The sequence below is a fragment of the Pelodiscus sinensis genome, chromosome 15, assembly GCF_052426305.1.
Source record: "Pelodiscus sinensis isolate ZL-2025 chromosome 15, ASM5242630v1, whole genome shotgun sequence".
Taxonomy (NCBI): Eukaryota; Metazoa; Chordata; order Testudines; family Trionychidae; genus Pelodiscus; species Pelodiscus sinensis.
In genome coordinates this window covers 7,169,942-7,193,409 of record NC_143066.1, presented here as the reverse complement: position 1 = coordinate 7,193,409, position 23,468 = coordinate 7,169,942, and the positions used below count along the sequence as shown (strand labels likewise).

The 23,468-nt window shown below is 51.7% G+C and overlaps 2 protein-coding genes across 5 annotated transcripts in view; one reads left to right on the top strand and one right to left on the bottom strand.

The window, feature by feature from the left end:
* The window catches only part of STUB1 (STIP1 homology and U-box containing protein 1), a 30,559-nt gene extending 8,563 nt beyond the window's left edge, over window positions 1–21,996 (top strand). The window contains exons 1-7 of one of the 2 annotated variants that reach the window (XM_075899202.2): window positions 10,770–10,988; window positions 14,803–15,001; window positions 15,510–15,675; window positions 17,054–17,144; window positions 18,387–18,443; window positions 19,123–19,239; window positions 20,998–21,996. In XM_075899202.2, coding sequence (XP_075755317.1) covers window positions 10,770–10,988; window positions 14,803–15,001; window positions 15,510–15,675; window positions 17,054–17,144; window positions 18,387–18,443; window positions 19,123–19,239; window positions 20,998–21,123 — 975 coding nt within the window. In that variant the 3' untranslated portion in view covers window positions 21,124–21,996. Of the gene's footprint in view, window positions 1–10,769; window positions 10,989–14,802; window positions 15,002–15,509; window positions 15,676–17,053; window positions 17,145–18,386; window positions 18,444–19,122; window positions 19,240–20,997 lie in introns of those variants that run through there. The other variant, XM_075899203.2, reaches the window with a different exon arrangement.
* LOC102443902 (uncharacterized) lies at window positions 3,756–10,786 on the bottom strand. 3 transcript variants are annotated; one of them, XM_075899208.2, is made up of 6 exons: window positions 10,644–10,786; window positions 9,507–9,660; window positions 9,182–9,275; window positions 7,181–7,340; window positions 5,877–6,029; window positions 3,756–4,276 (listed from the first exon to the last, which is right to left on the bottom strand). In XM_075899208.2, exons 2-6 carry the CDS (start codon window positions 9,632–9,634, stop codon window positions 4,104–4,106), a joined length of 708 nt encoding a protein of 235 aa, XP_075755323.1. In that variant the 5' UTR covers window positions 9,635–9,660; window positions 10,644–10,786; the 3' UTR covers window positions 3,756–4,103. The 3 variants fall into 3 exon arrangements, with proteins under 3 accessions (XP_075755323.1, XP_075755322.1, XP_089638371.1); XM_075899207.2 differs by having other exon boundaries at window positions 10,619–10,746; XM_089782245.1 differs by lacking the exon at window positions 10,644–10,786 and having other exon boundaries at window positions 9,507–10,087.
* Window positions 21,997–23,468: the final 1,472 nt, after the last annotated feature.

Sequence of the window (23,468 nt, the reverse complement as noted above, 5' to 3'; positions counted from 1 at the left end):
CCCCCCCCAGTAATCCCCAAGGCTGCATCTCTCAGGGGAAAAGGTGCAATGAGGAGGAGAGGGTGGGGCAGGTAGGAGTGAGTGTTGAGTGTGGATCCCTTCCCCCAGGCTGCAGGGACAACTGAGCTAGACTGCAAAATTGCTCCAGCCATAGATGGCCTGTGGGCCGTGAATTTGAGAGCACTGACTTAGACAGCTAAACAGGGATACAAATAGACACAGATAGGAAGTCCTAAATAGTGCCGAAACCTTTATATGGTAATTCACCCAATGAGTTGCTGGGCCAACAGGTTTTCCTGTCAAATTTTGATAACTAGACTTGCTTCATTGTATTTGTGTACAAACTTGAGCCAAATACAGAAAATGGAAAAGATGGAAAATATCTTTTTTAGTCCTTATGTGTATGGGAGTCGGTTAGTATGAATTTTATCCTGAGAGGTCATGAGGAGGTGTAAATTAGTCTTTAACATTCACCAGTTCTGGGCAACCTCTGGCCCATGGGTGACTTGTGTCCCATCGAGGTTCCATATGTGGCCTGCACACCCTCTCTCTGCCCCATCCCTGCACCTATTGCTCACTGGGGGCCCTGCATTTACCTGCTCATCCCATTCCCTCCCAGCATTTCTGGAACACCATAAATTGGCTGATTCGTGCCCCATCCCCACTTGTCCCTGGAGCTTGATCGCCACAAATCAGCAGCCAATTCATGGGGCTCTGGAAGTGCTGGGAGGGAGCGGGAGGAACAGGAATGGGATGTGCTTGGGAGAGGAGATGGGGGAAGAGGCCAGGCAGGGATTTGCTATTGTAAAGTAAGTGTAAATGTTTCTTTTTTTCTAATTTGAAGCTGATGACAGTTCTATTAATATATGAATAATTAAAGCATTTCTACTTGTTTTGAAATATTTAGCAGGCCACGTATTTAATCATATTCTTGGGGTCATGGTTAGTGTGCACATCTGATTACAATCTTGAGTGACTCTCCTTTGCCTCAGTGGGCCACATATGGCCCATTCACTAGCTTTGATTGCCCTTTGCTGATCTACACCACCTTAGATCCTGTTTTGCCACTTTGCCTCTCTGTCCCCCAAAACTTAGGTTGACCTTGGTACATTGCTCAGGGCTGTGAAAAATGTCATGCCCCATGCACCATAGTTAGGTCGACCTAAACTTGGCTGTGGATACAGATGGTCAATGGAAGAACTCTTCTCTTTTGATTTAGCTATTGCCTCTTGGAGAGGTGGAGTACTTACATCAATGGGAAAACCCTTCCGTCTCTGTAACCACAATCTACACTACAGCGGCACAGCTGCCATGCTGCCGCTGTGCTATTGTAGCACTAGCATACTCTAACGAGAGCTTAACTTACAGACATGCCGATGCTACAGCAATGGTGTAACTGGATTGCTGTAGGGTAGGCCCTTCATGCATCAGCAGTTTGGTTTGATCCATTGACATAGTTAATCCATCTCTACAAGACAGGATAGCTAGGTCAACAGAAGAATTCCTCTACACTACACCTAATTGATGGCCGAGGGGTAAAATGTTCTCAGTCCTGAGCCCTCTGTTGAGATTGTTCTTCGACAATGCAAATAGCCCTTAGACAGATTAAATTTTTGTGCACTTGTTTTAAATGACCCAGTAAAACTGCTGAATGATTCTGCTCTGCTTTCACTGGTGCATAATTACTGGTCTGCCGCCGAATTCCATGCCGTTCAGACCTGTAATTCATCAGTGCCTTACGGCATAGTCCAAGTCCGTGGCATCTCATAACACACGTGGCTACCTTCAGATAGAATCCTAGAGCTGGAAGGGACCTTGAGAGGTTGAGTCTAATCTCCTGCCCTCATGGCAGGACCAAGCACTGTCTAGATCATCCCTGACAGGTGTCTGCTGAATTTGTTAATGCTGGTACGGTAACTTGGGAATATTAAGGGTTATAACTTAAACAGTATTATCTAGTAACCCAAAGGCTACACCAAATAGCTGAGGCGATTAGGTGCCAGCTCATACCAATGTACCCATGTCTCCAACGTTATAAACAAATAGTTGGAAACATTCTGGCTCACCTGTGTTAGCATTGTTAAAACAAGCATTAGACTTACGCATTCCATAGAGTCTAAACATGATCTTTGAGTTGCTGCAGGCATGAATCTCCTTAACAGTTGTCAGATATTTGAACACTTGGGCTACGTCTAGACCGGCATCCTCTTCCGCAAAAGCACTTTTTGCGGAAAAGCGTCCGTGTCAATCTAGACGTGCTTTTGCACAAAAAAGCCCCAGAAAAGTGGCTGATTTTCCGGAAAAACTGGCCAGTCTAGACACAGCCTTGCATTGTGAGCACCTCTCTGTAAATCACCAGACAACTGTGAGACATTAACTAGTGTAAAATGCTGGTCTCCAAACAAAGGTCCTGCCTAAAATGGAAGACCCATCAATACCAAACACGTTATTGTGGAAGAGAAGACGACAAAAGTCTCTGTTCCTTACTCTCATCTCCACCTCTTCCCTGCCCCATGAAGATGAATCATGCAAGTGAATTCTCCCTTCAGCTGAGTTTATAGCTCAAAACACAAAGGGGAGAAGGAATAAATCTAACAAGAAGGAACTCCATCTCTGTGCTGCTTGTACTCCGAGGGGCAAGGTTTTCTAGGCATCAGTAAGAGAACCCCAGTGCTTAGCTAGGGTTAGCCTTAATGGGCAGATTTAAAAAAAGCAGCTATCACATTTTGCAATTTAAGACTGGATCGTGTGTGTGTGTGTGTGTGTGTGTGTGTTCAGCCATCTTAATCTTGCAAATAACATTTATTTAGTATAGGATGGACTGGCTACAACCATTGTCTTTGGTGTGATCTACAATGCAATTGAGTTAGGTTAAGTGACTTGTCCTTGTCTTTGTCCATGTTAAGGATATTTCAGTGCATGATGAGTTTACACTTGATAACTGGAGGTGAAATCTAAATAGAACTCTAAGCCAATTTGGGTTTGCACCCTGGTTCCTAACACTCCATCCTGAGATTGGCACTCATGTTCTCCTGAGCCACTGAAAGACAGCTTGGCCACATACAGCCTTCATCTCTGCTTCATCCAATTTAATGGGGTACAAGACATGGATCTCCAAGAGTCATCAAGAGATGAGCAAGAAGGGGAAGAGACATGAAGTGACACTGCATTTCATTCCTTCCCCGCAGCAACTCCTCATATCCTAGCTGTAGGGATTCCCTTCCACACAATTCCACCCCTCAGCTGTTCCAATCCTGAGACCCCACAGCTTTGCCAATGTACCAGGGGTCTGAGCTGCAGCACTTTTTCATTCCAGGTGTGGCAATGCATTTCAGGGCCCAGCCCATGCAGTCTTGCCAATAATGGCAACAGTGCTAGTCTCCGACTGGAGAGAACAGAAAGAAAGGGAAAATAAAACCCATGGTGGCTTCACCCAGAGCATAAGCTCTCCAGAGCAGATACTTTCATTCTGTCTTTTGTTCAGGGCTGAGCACACTGCCAGCACTTTTAAGGATCATGACACACAGCTATTCTGATGGAAGAACTCTGGGTACAATTCCAGTTGGAGAAATCTTCAATCAGTTGGATTATTGGAGATGAAGGAGGTAAATGGTCCAGGAAACCAGAGCTGGGACCAAGATGGCACTTAAGTAGATCCATTCATGTTTAGGAGGTAGTTGAAATGGGATGAGAGAGGGCACTTCCATTGGCACATCGTTATCCTATTGCACACCAAGTAAACCCCTACTACGTGGTAATAGAAAAAACATAAAAAGTTTATTATGGAATTAGTGTAAAAATCCATGCACATCCCAAGCAGAGAGCTGGAGGAGTTAGAACCTGAGGAACATAACTTACAGGAGGGAGCTCCATTTGGAAGAGCCCTTTTGGCTCCAAATGGGGGGTGATTCAAACAGAAAAGCTCCCCTTTGTTCCTTGCTACACCACATCAATTTGACCCATTCCCTGACCAACCCCAGAAAAAGCACTCTTCGGGGATCTAAATATTGCTCGGCTTTGTCACTTAATTGACCTGTACCTTGGCAAACAGGAGGCAAAACACTGAGTGGTGCTTGTGAAGTTCCTGGCTGCTGCTGATGTTTTCACTTTGTTTTCCGTTTCTTTGTGGGTCTAACATCCTCATTGACCTCATCAGCTGCCTTCTCTCCCCCTAAGCTTGGAGTCTGCAGCAGTGAAGGACACAATTTCTGTGCCACGGCCCAGGCCCAGAGACACCTCTCCACGTGATGAGGAGTCCATGCTGTCTCTGCATCCGCTAGAAAAGATCAGAAGGGAGCAATTCATCTGCATCAGTAGAGGAACCAGACAGATTGTTGATTCTGTCCTCCCGCCATCTCCCACATGAGTTTTTGTTAAGCTATAAGGCCCAGTAGAATGAAAGGCTTATAGGGGAGATTGGAACGAGACAGACTTCCCTCACCCAGCTCTGCCAATACACATTTATCCAGATCTGCAGCATCTCTCCTGGGTTCCCACCCTACAACTGCACCTCACTCTGGCCCTGCAAACATCCCTCTGGCTATTCCAGTTTCAAGCCTCTTCTGAGTGGAGAATGTCAGCCATACCAGACTGGGAGGAAGGGAAAGATCAAACCCTGCTGCTGTTTCGTGGCTGTGCCCAGGGCCTGGGGCAGGAGAGCATTTCTGCCATCCTGGCCTATCAACAGCTTACAGCTGCTATGGTTTAACAGTGCAGCAGGCCAGGAAAACTACATGGATAAAATCATGGTCACAGGGCGACTGTTGAAAACCCAGAAGAAAAACAGACCAGGGGAGGAAGACTGAGCTGGCCACAACGTCAAGCAAAAATTGACGGGCAAGTGAAAAGGCAATGCAAATTCATAGTGGGCACAGAAGGCAAGGAAAAGTTAATAAGAGAAATCTTGCAGAGCATCGGTTTCAATGCTGGCTCGGCTGAGAATGGCTATCAAGTGACTGTAAGGTGCAGGTCTAGAAATCACTAAATTCTGTTTCCTAAATTTGATGACCAGTTAATTTGCTTTGCAATTAATCACTTGAGGCAGAAATATCTCAGATAGCAACAACGTTGTACGTACAGCAACTTTCATTGGACGATCTGGGTAGAGGTAAGTAAATGTTACCTTCGTTTCGCAGATGGGGGAAGCCAAAGCATGGAGAAACTAGGGCCCAGATCCTCGAAGGAGCCTAACTCCTACTGATGGGAATAAAGTGCTTAAATGCCTCTGCCTCCGTGATTTAGCATTCAATCAGTGTCAGAGACAAGAATAGAACTCAGGATATGTCTACACTGCATGCTTATTTTGAGATAAGCTAGTTCAGAATAATTATTCCAGAATAGCTTATCTCAAAATAGCATGTCTACACTGCAGGGAAGCCTCAAAATTAGTCCAAGGCAGGCTTCCCTAATGTAGACGTGCTATCTCGATTTAGAGCCCCAGGAAGCACTGGGAGGAAAAATTTAGAATGGCCCTGGTGAGGGGCTATATCGAAAGAGCAGCAGTGGAGCGTCTACACATGCCTTATTTCAAAATAGGCGTTATTCCTCGTAGAATGAGGTTTACAAATTTTGGAACAAGCCGTCCATTATTTTGAAATAACGGAATTGCTGTGTCGATGCTCACATTGTTGTTTCGAAATAACGTTAGTTATCTCGAAATAACGGTGCACTGTAGACGCATCCTCAGAATCCTGACTCCTAGTCAGTTGCGCTAACCATTGTTTTCTTGTATCATGAAGACAACCTCATGATAAGCACGAAAGGGTTCACTGCGGTTCAAATCACTGCTGAAATGCAGACCATAAGCCCTTAACTAAAACAAGAGCTGTAGTCCTCCTTCCCATGAGGTCTGAGACCGTGACCCCAACTTCCCTTACCTTTGTTTAGTTTCATGACACAGAGCTGGATCTTGTCCAGGTAGAGGATGTAATGCTTGAGGGTATACTGAATTGGGGTGAGGCCAGGAATGGACTCCACTGCTTCATCTGCCATAAATGCTGCAGCCTCTGGTGCTCCTGCAGCTAGAATTGCTAAGGGGGAAGAGTGGCAGGTGCTGAGCAGAGATAAGGAAGGGGTTGGGGTTAGGAGGGGGAGACACCGGGCAGCCTGGTATGACCGCAACTGTCACTAGAGTGTCTTAGAAAAACAGGCCACTTCCCCCTACCCTGTCCGAGCTCTCAGAATGCCTGGAAACTGAGACTTCTGACCCTACTTTCTAGGATGCAGCAAGGAAATGGAGCCCAAAAGGCTGCATCCAACCTGCATTCCCAGCAGAGCTGTGACTGAACCAGAACCCCGAGTGTCTGAACAGTCATGAATTTGGGAGGAAAGGGGGACTGAAATGAGGACTGCAATTTTGCAGTTTGAGCCTGTCTCTAATTCCCCCACATGTGACTGTGCCCGTCTTCCTAGGGATACTGGTTAATTGAAAAGTCGAGTAGCCTCATGAATTCTTATTGGTTAGTCGACTATTTGATATTCCCCGGGGGCAGGGCTGGCAGCCAGTGCGCTCCAGCCCCACTCCTGAGGCGTCCCCTGCCACTCCACACAGGATGCCAGGCAGGAGCTGGTCCATAAGGAGAGCCAGTTTAAAAACCAGCTCCCCTCACAGACCTGCTGCCTGTCACCCTGTGCTGCTCTGCAGCAGCCCCTCTCTGGGGGAGGGAGAGGGAAATGCGTGTAGTCTCTAGCATTAACCTATAAGCTTTTGCTTAGCGGATAATCGACTACACTATTATCCCTACGTTTTACACACACACACACGGAAGCATACTGAGCCAGAGACCTAGCCATATCCCTTCAAATGCAGGTGCCATCCCATGCAAGCCCAGATGCTTTTGATTTGCTGCTCCTGCTAGTCACAGCAGCAAGCTCATGCAAAGGTCTCCTCTCCAAGGTTTTGGTTAGAACTGGCCATTGGAAACAAGAACTGGGAGTTGCAGATGTGGGCGCTTTCGCTCTCCTTTCCCCAGTGCTCAGTTCTAGGGCCAATACAGCCTCCCAGAAGTGTTTAGCATCCAGGAAAGATGAGCACTTCGGATCCCACTGTTACGAGCACCATTTGGGTGGTGCTATTTACAGAGTGCTGTGAAAAATTATGAACTACCTTTCCATTTTATTTATCGGTATAGTCAGGCCCTATCCCTCTTGGATTTATACCCTCCCTCTCACAATGCCTTACCTGAAGCTGTGGCTGGTCCCACAGCCTTCAGCCGGCTCAGTTCAGTAATGGCAGCTGCCACATCTGGAAGGAGCTGGAAAGCTTTCCTTGTACAGCTCTCCACTGTTTCACTGGAGTTAGTGGCCACCAACTGCTGCAGACGAGGACGAAACTTTCCCCGCTAGAGGAGAGAAGAGAAGAGAGGACATTGCTACCTGAGGACCTCAGCTTCTTCGCTCTGCAAGTGAGTACAGCTCACTGCCAGAGGACAAAGTCTGTACTTGACGGGCACCGGCAACTGTGCCTTTATAAAGGATTCAGTATCCTGTGTCCACGGTTCCTTCCCATATGGTGGAAAGAGTACGATGAGTTCTTCCAGGGTTATTACTTTTTAGCAGAGGTTCCCAAGCTACGGTCTGTGGGCCCCCAGTGATCCAGAGGCAGAGTCCTTCCTGGCATTTTCCAGGTTGAGATGTTTTGGGATTGGAAGGAAGACAACCCAGGAGGGGATCATTATCCTCAAGCATAGTCCAAAGAAGGAAAGAGCTGTATGACTATTGAAAAGGAGACGGCCAAGTGGGCTGAGGCTCAGAACTGAGGCTCTGGGGGGGACAAGGTGTTGCGTGACCTTATGAAAAAAAGATTTCCAGCAACATTTGGTTTTGTTGGAGAGTGGGATTTACAACTTCCTCACCCACAGTCTGAGCACATCGCTTCAGGGGTTTCCTCTTCTATTCCTAAGCATGTGCTCCTCTGACCACCCTTTCAAGCCTCTGTTCCATTACAACACCACTAGTCTCTTCCTTTAGTTTCCACCATCTCCTCCACCTTGCCCCCTACCTTCTTCCTGCTCCTCTCCTCCCTTGGACTTTTCTCCCCACCCCTCCTCCTGTGAGTCAACAGCCCATGTAATGTATTATGCAGCAGGGAGCCCGCCTCCTTGTTTGTAAAGAGTTGTGTACAGTATTAATGTTACATATATATCTGACTGAAATAATAGTTCCTCTATTTTAGTGGAAACACACGCACAGCTCTGTTATGCTAGTGAGAGGAAAATTACCAAGCTGTGTGAAATGTAAAAATTAAACAAACAGGACACCTCGGATTAAAAAATATTCCTGCTCTGATATTCTAAGATGTTATTACTGAGGCAAACAGTATAACTTTTAAATAAGGGGGGTCAAATCCCCAGACTCAAAAGGTGAGGAGGCTGCTACCTGGCATAGTGTCACTGTACCCTCTCCACTGTAAGATCCTGTGTAGAAGACATAGCCTGAGCAACTGCATGTGGCAGAAAAGTCACATGCTTCTGTGATCCCAGACTACTGGGTCAATCCCTTAGGGCTGAGGGTAGCTGACTGCAATTACAGCAAGCCTGAGGCTCCTATAAGTTGTCAGGGCCCACAATAACCCCTCAATTAAGGAGTCACAAAGGCAGAATAAAGATGCCATTGCCCCTCCCGCTGTCTTACATCACGTATGGTTCAGAAAGAGCAGAGGATTTGACTGGATTTTTTTTTTTCCTTAACGGCAACACCTTTAAAATAGGAACAGCAGAATTAAATAGATGCCAACTACAGAGGCCTTAAGGCTGACAGCATCAGACTCTTACCACATATGTTTAAAAAAAAATCAATATAATCATCAGAGTTCAAAACCACCAGTAATTGAAAATGTTACAGACCTCAAGGCTCTGAGGCTATGACTACACTATAGAGCTTAAAGTGGCACTGGTGCAGCTGCACTACTGTAAGCTCTCCAATGTAGTTGCTCTATGGCTCGTGAGTTTAATTTTTCCAGTCCCTGCAAGTCTTGGTAGCAATTCTCTCACTGACACCGTGCCGGTGCTTAAATTGGCATACGTTATGTCTTTCAAGGGGATGTTTAATTCACACAGTCAAGCAACATCACTTCTGCCAATTTAAGCTGCAATGTAGCCTTAGACCCTCCCTGCCACTACACACACTTTGATTGTATGGCTGAAATGTTACATACAATGATTCACCTGGGAAAGCTACTTACTGCTAGTTTCCATTCCATGAGTTTCACTACTTCAGCCCGTGTCAGATATTTTTCTTTCCTCCCTGCAATAGCAACTGGCAGCTCCTCCTGATACCTGAAACAAAAATCTGTTGGTAGACAGAGTCAAAATATTTTCTTGAACCCAGATGTTCATGCTGCTGGAGTTGCAGCTGGTACTGACAGAGCACTGCTGTGAGGAAGCTCATGCTCTGGAAGACCCGGCTGTTACTAATGGAGTTGGGTTGGCAGGGATTTTACACTGAACCGTGCACCTCCTCATACCATAGAGTACAAAAGAAGCCATATTAAATGCTGGAAGATTTACCACTTATCCAACTCGGCAAGTTTTTTCTGCTTGCCTCCTTTGGCTTTGAGTACATCCCAGTAGACACCAAATACTGTCCTCCAGTAGATGGGGTCTTCACAATCATACAACCCTCCTCTTGGTGGCATGTTTCAGAGCTCTGGGACACAAAGATCTACAAGAGAAAGATAAACAAAACTGATGCTTGTAGAAATACAGGGCAGAGACCTTACGGGAAGAAAATGCTGATTCTTGTGTCTGCAAACCCCAAATCCTTCCTCTTCACCTCTTTCACTTTCTATTGGCCCTGTCTGCTTTCTCTCTCCTCTCTCTACTCCTAGCTCTTCACCCACCCTGCTCTTCAGCAGGCCTCTACACCTCTTCACACCTATGGTCCTAAGGCATGGCCTCTAAGCCTGGCTCTCTGCACCCAGGGAATTTGCAACTTTCCTTGATCCATATAAACAACCCCACCCCACATGTCTCTATTTCCCTGCAACACCCTGGGCCTGCTCCTGTCCACTAGTTCCCTTTGCCTTCCAGACCCCCACTCCATGTCCCTGCCCTCCATTTCCCTCCAGTCAGCTCCATGACCCTTCCCTAACCCAGCCCCCTCACCCCCCCAGATCCCCCATCTCAGCCTCCTACTTCATCTCCCTGCCTCCACTTCACCCCCAGCCCCCTGACCCTTTCTGGTTCCCTCCATCTCCCCAGCCCCTGCTAGTCCCCCTTTCTCGCCCCCCCGAGCCCCGCCCTCATGACAGCCCCCTGCTCCCTCCCCCTCCATCCTGCCCCTCCGAGCCCCCCCGAGCCCCGCCCTCACGACATCCCCCTGCTCCCTCCCCCTCCATCCTGCCCCTCCGAGCCCCCCCGAGCCCCGCCCTCACGACATCCCCCTGCTCCCTCCCCCTCCATCCTGCCCCTCCGAGCCCCCCCGAGCCCCGCCCTCACGACATCCCCTGCTCCCTCCCCCTCCCATCCTGCCCCTCCGAGCCCCCCCGAGCCCCGCCCTCACGACAGCCCCTGCTCCCTCCCCCCCATCCCCCCCCTCATTCCCTCCCCCTCCGAGCCCCCCCTCTCGCCCCGCCCCCTCCCCTCGCCCCCCCGACGCGTTCAGCCCCCCCCGCTCTCACCCTCCCAGCGCCCGCCCCCTCTCACCGGCCCGGCCCCGCCGGAAGTCCCGCGGGCTGCGGGCGGGGCGGGGCGGGGCGGAGGCGGGCCGGCCGGGCTGTCGCAGTGCGAGGCCGCTGGGATCCGGCCGGGCCCGCTCGGCAGCGCTGCGGCATGAAGGGGAAGGAGGAGAAGGAGAGCGGCGGCCCGGGGCTGGGCGGCGGCTCCGGCGGCGGGGGGCCGGGCGGGGGGCCCCGGGGGGGCGCGGCGGCCGGGCTGGGCGGGGGCAGCCCCGAGAAGAGCCACAGCGCCCAGGAGCACAAGGAGCAGGGCAACCGGCTCTTCGTCAGCCGCAAGTACCCCGAGGCGGCCGCCTGCTACGGCCGCGCCATCGTGAGTGGGGGGCCGCCGGGGGGAGGGGCTGTCGCGAGGGGGCGGGCCGGGGGGGGCTGTCGGGAGGAGGTGGGGGGTGTCGCGAGGGGGCGGGCCGGGGGGGCTGTCGGGCGGAGGTGGGGGTGTCGCGAGGGGGCGGGCCGGGGGGGCTGTCGGGAGGAGGTGGGGGGTGTCGCGAGGGGGCGGGCCGGGGGGGCTGTCGGGAGGAGGTGGGGGGTGTCGCGAGGGGGCGGGCCGGGGGGGCTGTCGGGAGGAGGTGGGGGTGTCGCGAGGGGGCGGGCCGGGGGGGCTGTCGGGAGGAGGTGGGGGGTGTCGCGAGGGGGCGGGCCGGGGGGGCTGTCGGGAGGAGGTGGGGGGTGTCGCGAGGGGGCGGGCCGGGGGGGCTGTCGGGAGGAGGTGGGGGGTGTCGCGAGGGGGCGGGCCGGGGGGGCTGTCGGGAGGAGGTGGGGGCTGTCGCGAGGGGGCGGGCCGGGGGGGCTGTCGGGCGGAGGTGGGGCTGTCGCGAGGGGGCGGGCCGGGGGGGCTGTCGGGCGGAGGTGGGGGTGTCGCGAGGGGGCGGGCCGGGGGGGCTGTCGGGAGGAGGTGGGGGGTGTCGCGAGGGGGCGGGCCGGGGGGGCTGTCGGGCGGAGGTGGGGGTGTCGCGAGGGGGCGGGCCGGGGGGGCTGTCGGGAGGAGGTGGGGGGTGTCGCGAGGGGGCGGGCCGGGGGGGCTGTCGGGCGGAGGTGGGGGTGTCGCGAGGGGGCGGGCCGGGGGGGCTGTCGGGAGGAGGTGGGGGGTGTCGCGAGGGGGCGGGCCGGGGGGGCTGTCGGGCGGAGGTGGGGGTGTCGCGAGGGGGCGGGCCGGGGGGGCTGTCGGGAGGAGGTGGGGGGTGTCGCGAGGGGGCGGGCCGGGGGGGCTGTCGGGAGGAGGTGGGGGGTGTCGCGAGGGGGCGGGCCGGGGGGGCTGTCGGGAGGAGGTGGAGGGTGTCTGCGGGCCCGGGGGGGCTGTCGGGAGGAGGTGGGGGTGTCGCGAGGGGGAGGGGGGGGGGCTGTCGGGAGGAGGTGGGGGGTGTCGCGAGGGGGCGGGCCGGGGGGGCTGTCGGGAGGAGGTGGGGGGTGTCGTGAGGGGGCGGGCCGGGGGGGCGGGAGGAGGTGGGGGGTGTCGCGAGGGGGCGGGCCGGGGGGGCTGTCGGGAGGAGGTGGGGGGTGTCTGCGGCCCGGCGGGCGGAGCGGGGCTACAGGACCCTGCTGAGGCCTAGCTCGGAGCTGGGCGGCGCTGCTGGGGAGGGCTGCCCCCCACCGCAAGGGAGAGCCTGTGGGGCTGGGGGGGCAGTTCCCCTCCGGGGGCGGCGGCTGGGCGGGTTCGCCCCGCATGGGCCGTGCTGCAGGACTCAGTTCCTGCCTTAGCGCTTCTGTCTCCTCCTCACCCCCGCCCGGCTTTGGAAGGATCCAGGCTCTGGTCCCTGCTTCCCCGCAGGCCTCCTCCCTCCCCCCCTTGCTGTGTTGGTGACAGGGTCTCCTGGGAACAGGTGGCCTGGAGAATGTTTCCCACTCCGGCACACGCAGCCTCTGGATGGGGGCCCAGACTGCTGTCAGCAGCCCACTCGCCATTCAGTGTGGGGAGGGTCAGAGAGACCCTGTCAATCTCTTACCGAAACTGGCAGCAAAAGCAAACAGCTGGGGACGTTGGAAGGTGTATGTGATGCTGAATGGGGTTGCACAGGACACTGGTGATCTCCTAGTCTCTCCACAAAGCACCATATGGGATCTTTAGCCTTACAACTGAAGTACTTGTCAATAGAGCCTTGGTTTCCACTCCCATATCCACTAGGTATGGGCAGGGAGGATCTTAGTTTAAAATGTCATCCAAAGGACTTATTCTACATAATACTGCACTGCGCTGCTAGTGAGCTCTGGCTAGGGCAGCACTTAAACTTGGGATGTGGTCCAGATTACAGGTTTACCAGCAAAGCCATAATCTAGGACTTTCCTGACTATAGCTTTTGGGGATTTGGGTTCCTAAGGGTATGTCCTTTTGGGAATAAAATTCTTTGCTTCTAACATGGCTCTCCCATGGGGATTGTTTTCTCTCTGGCTCTGCAGAACTGAGTTGCACATAGGGCATGCTAATGTTCAGTGATTACTGTTTGGGATGCTTTTCTACTAGGTCTGGCATAGTCTCTGTGCCCCACCTGGTATTTAGCTGAGTCAAGTATTTCCTCTGTTTCGTTAGGAAGATAGCATTACAAAAGCCAGTTTGTGTAGTCTGGCTATTCTATGTTTACTTACACATCCTAAACAAATCTCTGCTCTGTGTTGTCTGTAATACACTCTTCATTTGGGTGACTTTCACCATCTAGCCTGTCTCAATGTAGGATTCATGGTTTTTGTAGTTGGCTATTGTGGTATTGCTTCTTAAGTGTATATTTGTATCTCAACCTGGCTGCTGGTTCATGGTAACTACTAACGCTTGTTAGCTGGTCCATCTTGATAATAGGGGCTGCTGGACTCAGCACGAGCCGGGACTGAGCAGTCCTATAGACTAATTGTGTAGTCTATACAAATTCTGATTAGCTTGGTAACCACAATGTAATATTCCTAGTTGATGAACTTTTAAACAACATACCTTTAGAAAATAGCTAATGGAAATGTACTGGGCAAGATTATGCATCATAAGACTCTTCATTGCTCTAGAAATCCAGGAGTGATCACTTAGCTCTAAGGATATGCTGATTAACATCACTTGTATGCATTTACTGAACAAGCTGTGGTCTGAGAAGTAGTCTAGAACCTTGAAAACTTGGGTTCAGGTTTTGAGTCAGAAGCGAAAATGTGCGTTGGTCTCTTCAGAATCCCCTGTGGATGTTTGTTCACATCATCAAATCACTGCGAAGTGAAGAAATCCAAAACTTGAATAACTGGGGGAGGGGGTAGGTCAAGATTGCAACTCGCCAGTGGAGCTGAGCCAGAGACCCAGGACCAGAATAGCAGGCGCCGCAGGTCAGGACGGTGGTGCGTTATCAGGATAAGTGGAAGTCCAGGGCTAGAACACCGAGGAGCTCATGTGGCAAGGAATGTGGTGAACTGGCAAAACAAGGAGGAAGGATTGGAACTGTCCATGGTGCAGCACATCAAGAAGTGCATTGGCATTTTGTATTTGAAGGCCCAGGGTCTAGGTGACAGAGGTCAGGGTTCTACAGCACTGGCAGAGCTGTGTGGGGGAAGTATGCACTGTTCCAATTTTCATGAGCAAAATAGTTATGCAGTTTAAAATAATTCAGGTCAAGGATTGGGCCTGCACCCAATTACACGTTGCAGGATTTCTGAGCAAAACTGTCCTTTGTGGGCCTATCTCACCTTGTCTGCTGAATAATGAGGAGTCTGTGGAGCTTCTCAAAGGTGTATCTTTCCTCTGGCCCACAGAAGGAAAGCCACACTCCCTCCTGATGAGCCCTGGTAAGGTTGAGATGAGAAAGAAAAGCAGAGTTCTGCATTTGCACTTCTGGAAACATGAGCCAGGATTCAGATGCCCAGATAGAAAGCTTTTAGCGCTAACGTCCATCCTCATACCACTGTGGCTCCATATTTCAAAGGGTAATGTGCAGTAGACCAAACAATCCAGAACTTGTATGCTTCCGCACTGCTTCCGACTGTTACTATAAGGTTGAGCAAATAACCAGAACAGTGAGGACCAATCCAGTAATATTTACATTTCACACACACTAAGAGTAGGAGGAAGACTTCTGTCCCTTCCCAACCTTACGTAGTTATGAAAGTCTCCTATGCTTTGTGTATATTCTTTGGCAGACCTTTAACATATCTGACTTTTCTTCTAGAACCGGAACCCCTTAGTGGCGGTATACTACACCAACCGAGCCTTGTGTTACCTGAAGATGCAGCAACACGACAAAGCCTTGGCAGATTGTAAACATGCCCTGGAACTAGACAGCCAGTCAGTGAAAGCCCATTTCTTTCTGGGGCAGTGCCAGATGGAGATGGAGAACTACGATGAAGCCATTGCTAACTTGCAGAGAGGTAAGCTGGGTCTTCCTACTGAATGGCCAGGCCTGGCGCAAGCCATCACCAATCTAAAGAGGTGACCAGGACCTCCCATACTAACAGGATAGCATGGCCTGCCTGGGGCTGTCGCTAACATACAGAGAAGTCAGCGATACAGAGGAGGCCCTGTGACAAGGGCCATAGCTGCAGAGAAATGAAAGGGCCTCGCATACAAAACAGGCATCAGTGTATGGCATGGGTTGTCACCATTGGTTGGAATACAAAATGTGAATTTATCTTGAAAAGTTGAGTTTTGTACAACTGCCTGTTTCTAATCGCTCTATAGTAATGGAGAACCTGTAGGAATGTAATTGCTACTCCCTGTATCTGGGTTCTGCTGATACTTGATTGGGGATGAAGCCTAAACAGGAGTCCACTGGCCCAAATCCCACCCTGAATTAGCTGCACCTCCCAAGTAGGCTTAGCAAAGCATCAGCTTCTTCCACCCTGCTGTCAGCTTTCAGAACACTTCTTGTCTCCCCAGCCTATAACCTAGCCAAGGAACAGCGACTGAATTTTGGGGATGATATTCCAAGTGCACTGCGGATTGCCAAGAAGAAACGCTGGAACAACATTGAAGAGAAACGGATCAACCAGGAAAATGAGTTGCACTCCTATCTAACCAAACTCATCATGGCCGAGAAGGAGAGGTAATTCAGATAGAAATCTCTGAGCTTTTCTACATTGGGCATTAGACCACACTAGTGGAGTGTGAATTCTAGTGCCCATTAGGGAGTCATGTACTAACAGGCCTGTGTGGACTCTGCTTTTACCCCCTAAAGCTCTTTAGTGCACCTTAGTCATAGAATCATAGAGAAGTGGGGCTGGATGGGACTTCAAGAAGTCATCAAATCCAGCCCTCTGAGCTGAGGCAGGGCCAAGTCAACATAGACCATTCCTGATTGGTGTTTAGTTAACCTGTTATTAAAAACCTCCAGGGATGGGGATTCCACAGTCTTCTTTGTAAGTCTACCTCAGAGCTTAACTACCCTTACTATTAGAAAGTTGCCCCCAATATCTAACCTAAATCTTCCTTGCTGCATATTAAGCTCATTACTACGTGTCCTACATGCAGTGGATATGGAGAACAAGTGATTGCAGTTCTCTTTGTAACAGCCCTTAGCAGATTTGAAGACTATTATTAGGTCTTCTTTTCTCAAGACTAAACATGCCCCGTTTTTTCAACCTTTCCCACCAGGTCAGGTTTTCTAAACCTGCTGCCAGTTTTATTGCTCTCCAATTTGTTCATTTCAAACCATACTAAATTAATGTGCAGTAGGGAAGTTGTGGTGTGTGCTACCATGGTCTACAGGGATCAGTTAATGCATGCCACACTAGTGTGCACTAGAATTTGCACCTCCCTGTGATGGATTAATTCACAGTGCAGACAAGCCCTCTGAATCTCACAGCCTGGAGGGATTGAGGGGAATCCTGAAGAGCACAGGGCCTGTGGAAGCAGGAGGAAGGGACTGTATTCCCAACAACACTGGCCTCAGGCAGGGAGGGGCAGAATCTCACAGGAAGACCCTCCTATATGCGAAGGGAGGAGGGGAAAAGATAAAGCTTTGTAAACATATCATGAAATTGGTGACAAGATGGGCCTTCCAACAGTGCTTGCCCTGGCTGTAGAAGGCACTGCCCTAAGGAAGCCCACACTATTGAGATAGTGGAGTGTCCCTGCTTATCTGGCTTTACGGGAAAGCCAGAATCCTTGTGCCAAGGCGGTGAAGAAAGGGAACTAAGAGTGTGTCATTCCAAGCTCAATATTCCTTCTCCTCCACTGTGGCGTTTTGGGCTCCTTTGCTAATCTTTTGCTCTGGGCTGTAGTCCTAGAAATGTAGGGCTGGAAAGGACCTCACGAGGTCATCAAGTCCTGCTCCCTGTGCTGGCGCAGGGCCAAGTGATCCTAGATTGTCCCTAACTGGTGTTTGTCCAACCTGTTCTTAAAAACCACAACTTCCCTAGGTAACCCGCTCCAGGGCTTAACTATCCATGTAGTTAGAAAGTTGTCCCCTGGTTCTCCCCTAGGGAGCTGGACGAATGCCAAAGGACACAACAAGAGGAGAACGTGGACGAGAGCCGGAGCCGTGCCCAGCTATCTAACATTGAAGCCAAACATGTGAGGCAACCTCGTGAATCCATCTCCTTCGTGTGTATTTGAGCCTGCTCACTAGTGTTGTGCATGTGTCTCTATGTGGTGTGAGCAGCGAGCCCAAGGGGAAGTTCTCTAGGGTGAATACAGCACATCTGCTTGTGGAGCGGATCGGCGGGATAGGAACAGAGTCCAGCTGATTTTCCTTCCCAGCACTGAAGGTGGTAGCCAGCCTGGGGAGCTGTGTTGCTTTGGGTTCATTGTGGTTCAGCAGGGATTGGGCATCATGGAAGAGTGGAGAACAGGGCTGCAGCGTGTTGGAATGTGCCATGGTAGAACTTTGGTGGAGACTCTGGAGTGTCCCATTGGAGTGAGCTTAGAGGGGAAAATGGCTGGAGTAATTTCCTGATCCTCAGGGGTGCTGTGCTGGGTCAGTGGTGATAATGGGGGGGCAGGTTCTACTCATGTTCCCAAAACTCAAGAGAAACCCCACAGGTTCTCCACACTCAAGTGGCTGCTTCCCCCCAACCCTGTGTGAGCAGAGCACATGCTGTACCGCGTCCTCTTCCTGCACTGCAGCTGGCGGTATTGGTGCTTTAACTTCTAAATTCGGTGCCCCACCCACATACGGCGGCTGTGCGTTGAGTGATCAGTGGGCATTCAGTGCGCCCACTTCGCAGCTGTGAAGATCGTTATTCCCCTCTCCACATTCTTTTGGCACAGTCAGACTGGCTCTTTTTGGAACACCGCTGCTTTATCCACCTCACGAGCCACTACTGATTTACGGGCAGGACCCTTTCCATTTCCTTTGCTGTGGCTGACACAGCTACTAACACCCAGCCAGCCCCAACTAAATCCAAGTCTCATGTACATCAGTGTAGAGCAGTAACCACCCAGCCGATTGGTAGATGTGTATTTACAGGAGCTGTTCTGTTAAAGTAAGCAGGTTCCTGTCTGTCTGTCACTGACACGCCTGTACTGCAGGGAGCAGATAGAAACTGGCAAAGGGAGACACTAAACCCTTTTCTTGAAGGGTCTTGATCTCTCAGGGATCCCCTCAGCTTTTGCTGTGAGCCAGAGACAGCCTCTTCTCTGTAGAACTGATTCTGCCATGTGACTCCTGTGCTATGGGGGTGGGTGAGGGAACCATTCTCCATCAATGGCCACAGTGTTTGTGCCCAAGGCCCTGCAGCCTGAGATGCTGAGGAGGCAACAGAGTCCCGCAGGGCCCTCTGCCCCCTCCCATTAAAGGGGTTACTTCTCTTTCAGGACAAGTTCCTGGCTGATATGGACGAGCTGTTCTCTCAGGTGGATGAGAAGAGGAAGGTGAGGATGGGCATACAAAGGTGCGGCTGCTGTGAGCAGGCAGGGAGGGGAGGGCTCAGAGTGAGCCTCAAACGTGACTGAGAAGGTAGCTTAGCTCGGGGAGCCTCAGGAGGTGGCTTATCTCATCCCGTCCTGTTTGCCCTACCACCTGCTGTTGGGCTGATTTAAAACTTGCGTGGGACCAGGTCTCTACAACAAGAGCTGGAACAGGCCAGTGCTACACGTGAGGGACCGGAGCCCCAGATGTGAGGATGAGCTTGGGACTCCAGCTGCACTGGCTGGTGGAGATGGGGCATTTCATGGGTGAGAACTGCTCCCTGTCAGTCAGCTGCTCTCTTAGATGTGGTAGCCTTGGAGGAGGCCGTGCACCTCTCTGGATGGACCATTAACAGCATAGTAGAAGCTCCAGCTGGGGTGGATTTAATGGCTAGTTGGAGTGAAAATATGGCCTTGGTACAGAGGTAGAAACCAGCACCTGCCCTTACCCAGCTGTGTTATCTGATGTGCAGTGCAGGGTTCTCCCTCGTGTGCCTGATTCGGGGGTGAAATCTGTGCTGTTTGCACCCACGCTGAGTCCTGTCCCTGGCTCCCCTGTTCATTGGTTTGCTGCATTCGACTGGGACATGGGCTTGCTGCACATGGCTCTCTAACGCTGAACTTTTGTTCTTTCTCGAGTCAGAAGCGCGACATCCCCGATTACCTGTGTGGGAAGATCAGTTTTGAACTGATGCGAGAGCCCTGTATTACCCCTAGTGGGATCACCTACGACAGGAAAGACATAGAAGAGCATCTTCAGGTAATGGGGGATCCGAGAGGATGGGCGGGCTGGAGGAAAGGAAGAGTGCGTGTACGCGTGAGGTAGGGAAACCCAGGAGATAGCAACTTAAATCAGTCTCCGAACAGGAGGTCATGTCCTGCCAGATGCTGCGCCTGCACCCCAGCCCCGTGGCTGCACGTGTAGGTTTGCAGGCTCTCCCCTTTGCGGGTGAAAACCCCACCAAGATTGGAAACTGACTGTACTGGGGAAGAGCAACACAGACTCAACCCACAGAGCTGTAAGGGGCTTGCTCCCTCCCTTGTCCTAGAGCAGCTGCAGCCCCTTCAAGCCCTGTGGGGCATTCGTGGGCCCCAGCCTAAGGATTTTCAGAGGCGGGTAATTCGCTCATCGAGTAGTCGATAGAATTTTGATCGACTACACGATTAGTCGATAAGGGAAGAAGTGCTCAATCCCAGCTCGCTCTGGGTCCAGGAGCGACCCCTTCTGTGGCTCTGCATTAAGAGCCAGGTGGGAAGGCAGCCCGGCTCCTGCTACGTTTAAACTCCGGGGCTGCTGCACCAGGGGTAGATCCCGAGCTGGCACAAGTGGGACTGAGCTGGGCTGCCTGCCCGTGGAGAGCCTGGGCCTGCTGTGGGCAGAGGCTGCTTTGGAACAGCCTCCCCTCGCTCCCCCTCCCACTGCTGCCTCTGATAAGGGACGGTGTTGGGGGGAACCAGTTTTTAAGCCAGGTCCCCCCAACACTGGTTCCTGCTTCCCCTCCCCCTTGCTGCCTCTGATACAGAGGCCGTGGTGGAGGTGGGGAAATGTGAGTAGTCGACTACTTGTTTACATCCCTACACCAGGCCCTGGTAACAAGGTAGAAATCTGCCTGGCCATAGAGGTGGGGCCTATAGAAAAAGCAGTGGAGTTTGGACACCCATCTAAATCTTAAATGCTGAAGTAGCTTGTTTTTAAAGCGTGAGCGTGTCCGTTCTGTCCCCCAGCCCTTCTGGGGTTAGGGAGGGGGTCTGTGAGATGAGCCACGCTTATGGAGTGCTGTGAGGTCTTCAGGGGGTTGAGTCCTGGTCACCTCGCCCTGCCATTCTCTTTGCACGGTGCCGGAGCAACGAAGAAGGTCAAAGTGCTCGAGCTGTAATTGCAGGGCTGCTGGCTGGGCGCGCTCAGCGAAACTGTCCTCACAGCCAGGGTTTTCCAGCCCGCACTCAGCCAGTCTGGCCTCGCAGGCATGCTGTAAAGTTCCTGTCTGGGGGGACGTGAGAGGGGAATGTGGAGGAGTCTTATGTTGAGACATGGGCCCTCAATCCTTGTTGCTGGATCTATGTTTTAAGAGGATCTGTGCACCTAGAGCAGTGTTAAATTGCCAAGTTCAGTTACATCTCAGCTCTCTCCTTTGTGCACTCTGTGCCATGGGATTGCTGGCCCACTCCTGGCTGTGGGGGGGAGGCAGAGGGGGGAGGGTGCTGGTCCTTCTGAAACCCCCCCAGCAGGGGGAATGGCTGTGACTGAAGAGCTGTTTCTGTTGGGGTAGCAAGTAACAAGCTGAAGAAAGAAGTGGCGATAAGAGGGGAAGGGACAAGACATCGCAGATTAAAGCGTCCAGCTGTGGAATCCTGTGAGAGACGCATCCCTCATGGAGGAGGAGGCGGCAGGGGCTAGCCACACCCGGGGAACTGAAACTGACCATGACTAGGGGATGCAGCTGCAGGGACAGGGTAAGGGGCTGGCTTCTCAGATTTGTGTCGTTTCCATCCTCCTTACGTCTCTCTTCCCTTTCAGCGTGTTGGTCATTTTGATCCTGTGACCCGAAGCCCTTTGACCCAAGACCAGCTGATCCCAAACCTTGCTATGAAGGAGGTGATAGATGCTTTCATATCAGAAAACGGCTGGGTAGAAGACTACTGACAGCTGAGCGGGCACAGACCTCTGGATCCTCACGGCATCCCCAGCTGTGACAGCAAGGCTCGCTCTGCTATGGACTGCTCTCGGAGCATGCTGGGCTGGCACCATGCCTTACTCACTTTCTCTCTCTCTCTCTCTCTCTTCTCTGGATGCCCAGAGGTCCATTGGCAGTGCTGGACTAGGGTGTATTATCATCTTTTCTCCCACAAACCACAGCTGGGGCAGACTGACTGAGCAGGACCTTGGAGGGTCCTTTCTCGCCTGGTCCTGGTAACCTCCCAGCGTGATGGACAGAAGCCCGACTGCCTTAGGCCGGCAGGCAGGAGGACCTGGCCCTGGAGGCAATCCACAGAAGCACTTTTGGAAGAGCAGTGTCCCTCTGTACTAGCCAGCACCACTGCTTTTCAGAACCCACCTCGGATCCTTGGCTGTACAGAAAACACAGAAACAGCTGCCGACTCCTTTCCCCACAGCATCAGCCCTGCTCCTGGGGAGAGGCGGGAGCCGTGGCCAGGGCCCAGGCTGTGACGGGCAAGGAGCTGGCTTGGAAAGGCTCACCGGCGCTCCATGCTCAGCTGCATTCCCCACTCCCCTCCCTCTGTACATAGTTTGTGTTTCTTTCTTCCTACATCTCCTGTCTGTCTAGCGTAGCTGTCTCCATGTTTTCCTGTAAATAGCCACTTGTTGGGGGAGGGAAATGAAATATATATTATAGAGACGTTGCCTGGCGTGTGGGCTCGTGCTGGGACACCCGTGTCCTGTAGCATGGATGCTGTGACCCATGGGAGGCCACTCTCCAGCCCCAGGGGCAGTAGCTCCCTGCTAACCACTTGGATCAAAGTTCATACTTGTTTTAATTAAACCCTTAAAAAAATTGGCCTCGAGTGTTGTGGTTGTTGAAAGCTGTGATGCCTGATTGGCCTGCAGACTGCCTGGCTTCAAGAGCTCGTGTGCCAACGTTAATAAATATCTCAGCAATAAGTGTCTGAATAAACAGTCTGAATGTTTCATGATTGCAGGGAACTCTTCTTTGAAAAGGCTGGGTGGAGGCACCAGGGAGCAGAAGTGGTGGGACAGATGAACAGCAGTTGCACAGACGACACTTCATTGCTTAGTAAGGAGCGCAGGTAGGCTGCTCACACTAAGATGCATCATGGCATGCTGGGCACGAGCCTCCAGAGGCTGCACCTCCATGTGCGAGATGAGGGTAGCCACAGTCTTCACATGTGAGGCAGCACCTGCATGGGGATCTGTGTACGTATTCTTGGTGGTGTTATCTCTGCCAGGTCTCTTCAGTTGCATCACATGGGCAGGGCTGTGTTCTCACAGGGAGTGTTCTCTGCTTTTGGATTTGTTAATTTCTAAACCTGTTCTGCTGCAGTTTGAAGTTCTGTCCCCTTCAGATCCGATTTCCTAGGGAGAGCTTTGGTTATATTTTGATACTTGGAGAAACCCTCTGGTGCATGGATGGGATGGCTCGTGGACCCAGGAAAATTGTGGGGTGTTTCTACCTGTTTGTGTGGATGCAAAGGGTCAGACTATAGATGGGGGCAGGGGGAAAGGGGGCAAAGCTCCTAGCCTCAGTATCTTTGCTCTGCTGTGCAATCTCACGGCCAGGAGGGGGCTTTTAGATTAATACAAAGCCAAACCTGTTTGTTGGGTGGGACAGTAAGAGAAGAGATGCTTGTAGCTTCATGTGTTGTCCAGGGCTGGAGAAGGAAGTAAATCTCAGATGTAGCCTTAGTTCCTCCCAGAAAGGAGGAGGGGGGGCTGTGAGCAGTGTTACTTCCTATTGAATGAGTCTTCAGCTGAAGTTGTTAGCCCACCTGGCCTGGAGTGTTTGCCAGGTTATTTATAGTGGGGGGGGGGGGGAATAGCCTTTATGAAGGCAGGGCCACTGGCACGTATATTTTGTTGTTGAAGGGGGAGAATATACATAGCAAAATACTTGAATGTAACAACTTCTTAGCAGACACTGGTCTAGCCAGTCTGTGGTCCTACTTGTAGTCAAGGTTTCCTCGGCTGCTGGTGCGTCTTGCTGTTCTCCTGGTCTGACTTGCTGATCGTTGCACTGTGATCTGAAGTGTGAGGACTGGAGGCCTTTCCATTTAATCTCACTAATCTACCTGCAGATGCTGTTTTTAATTTTGAAGTTCCCACTGATTTTTCGGTCATACTGAGAGCTCATTGCCTGGCTGATACCTGGGGCAGAGAATACTCCAGCTTAGTAACAGGCTGCAAAAGAGGATTGTCTTTTAGTGGTAAATGGGTTGTCTTTTCAATTCCATCAGGTAGCCTTTCATTCTTGCATCAAGTGCTGGGCAGGAGTCAGCACCTACTTGGCCTCT

What these genes read in the sequence shown, in the direction of transcription:
- LOC102443902 (XM_075899208.2), bottom strand. Translation starts at nt 9,634, where the DNA reads ATGCCACCAAGAGGAGGGTTGTATGATTGTGAAGACCCCATCTACTGG. An exon ending in CTTGCCGAGTTGGATAAGTG is followed by an intron (nt 9,276 to 9,506) that starts GTAAATCTTCCA and finishes TTTTTGTTTCAG; the next exon opens with GTATCAGGAGGAGCTGCCAG. An exon ending in TGTCATGAAACTAAACAAAG is followed by an intron (nt 4,277 to 5,876) that starts GTAAGGGAAGTT and finishes GATCTTTTCTAG; the next exon opens with CGGATGCAGAGACAGCATGG.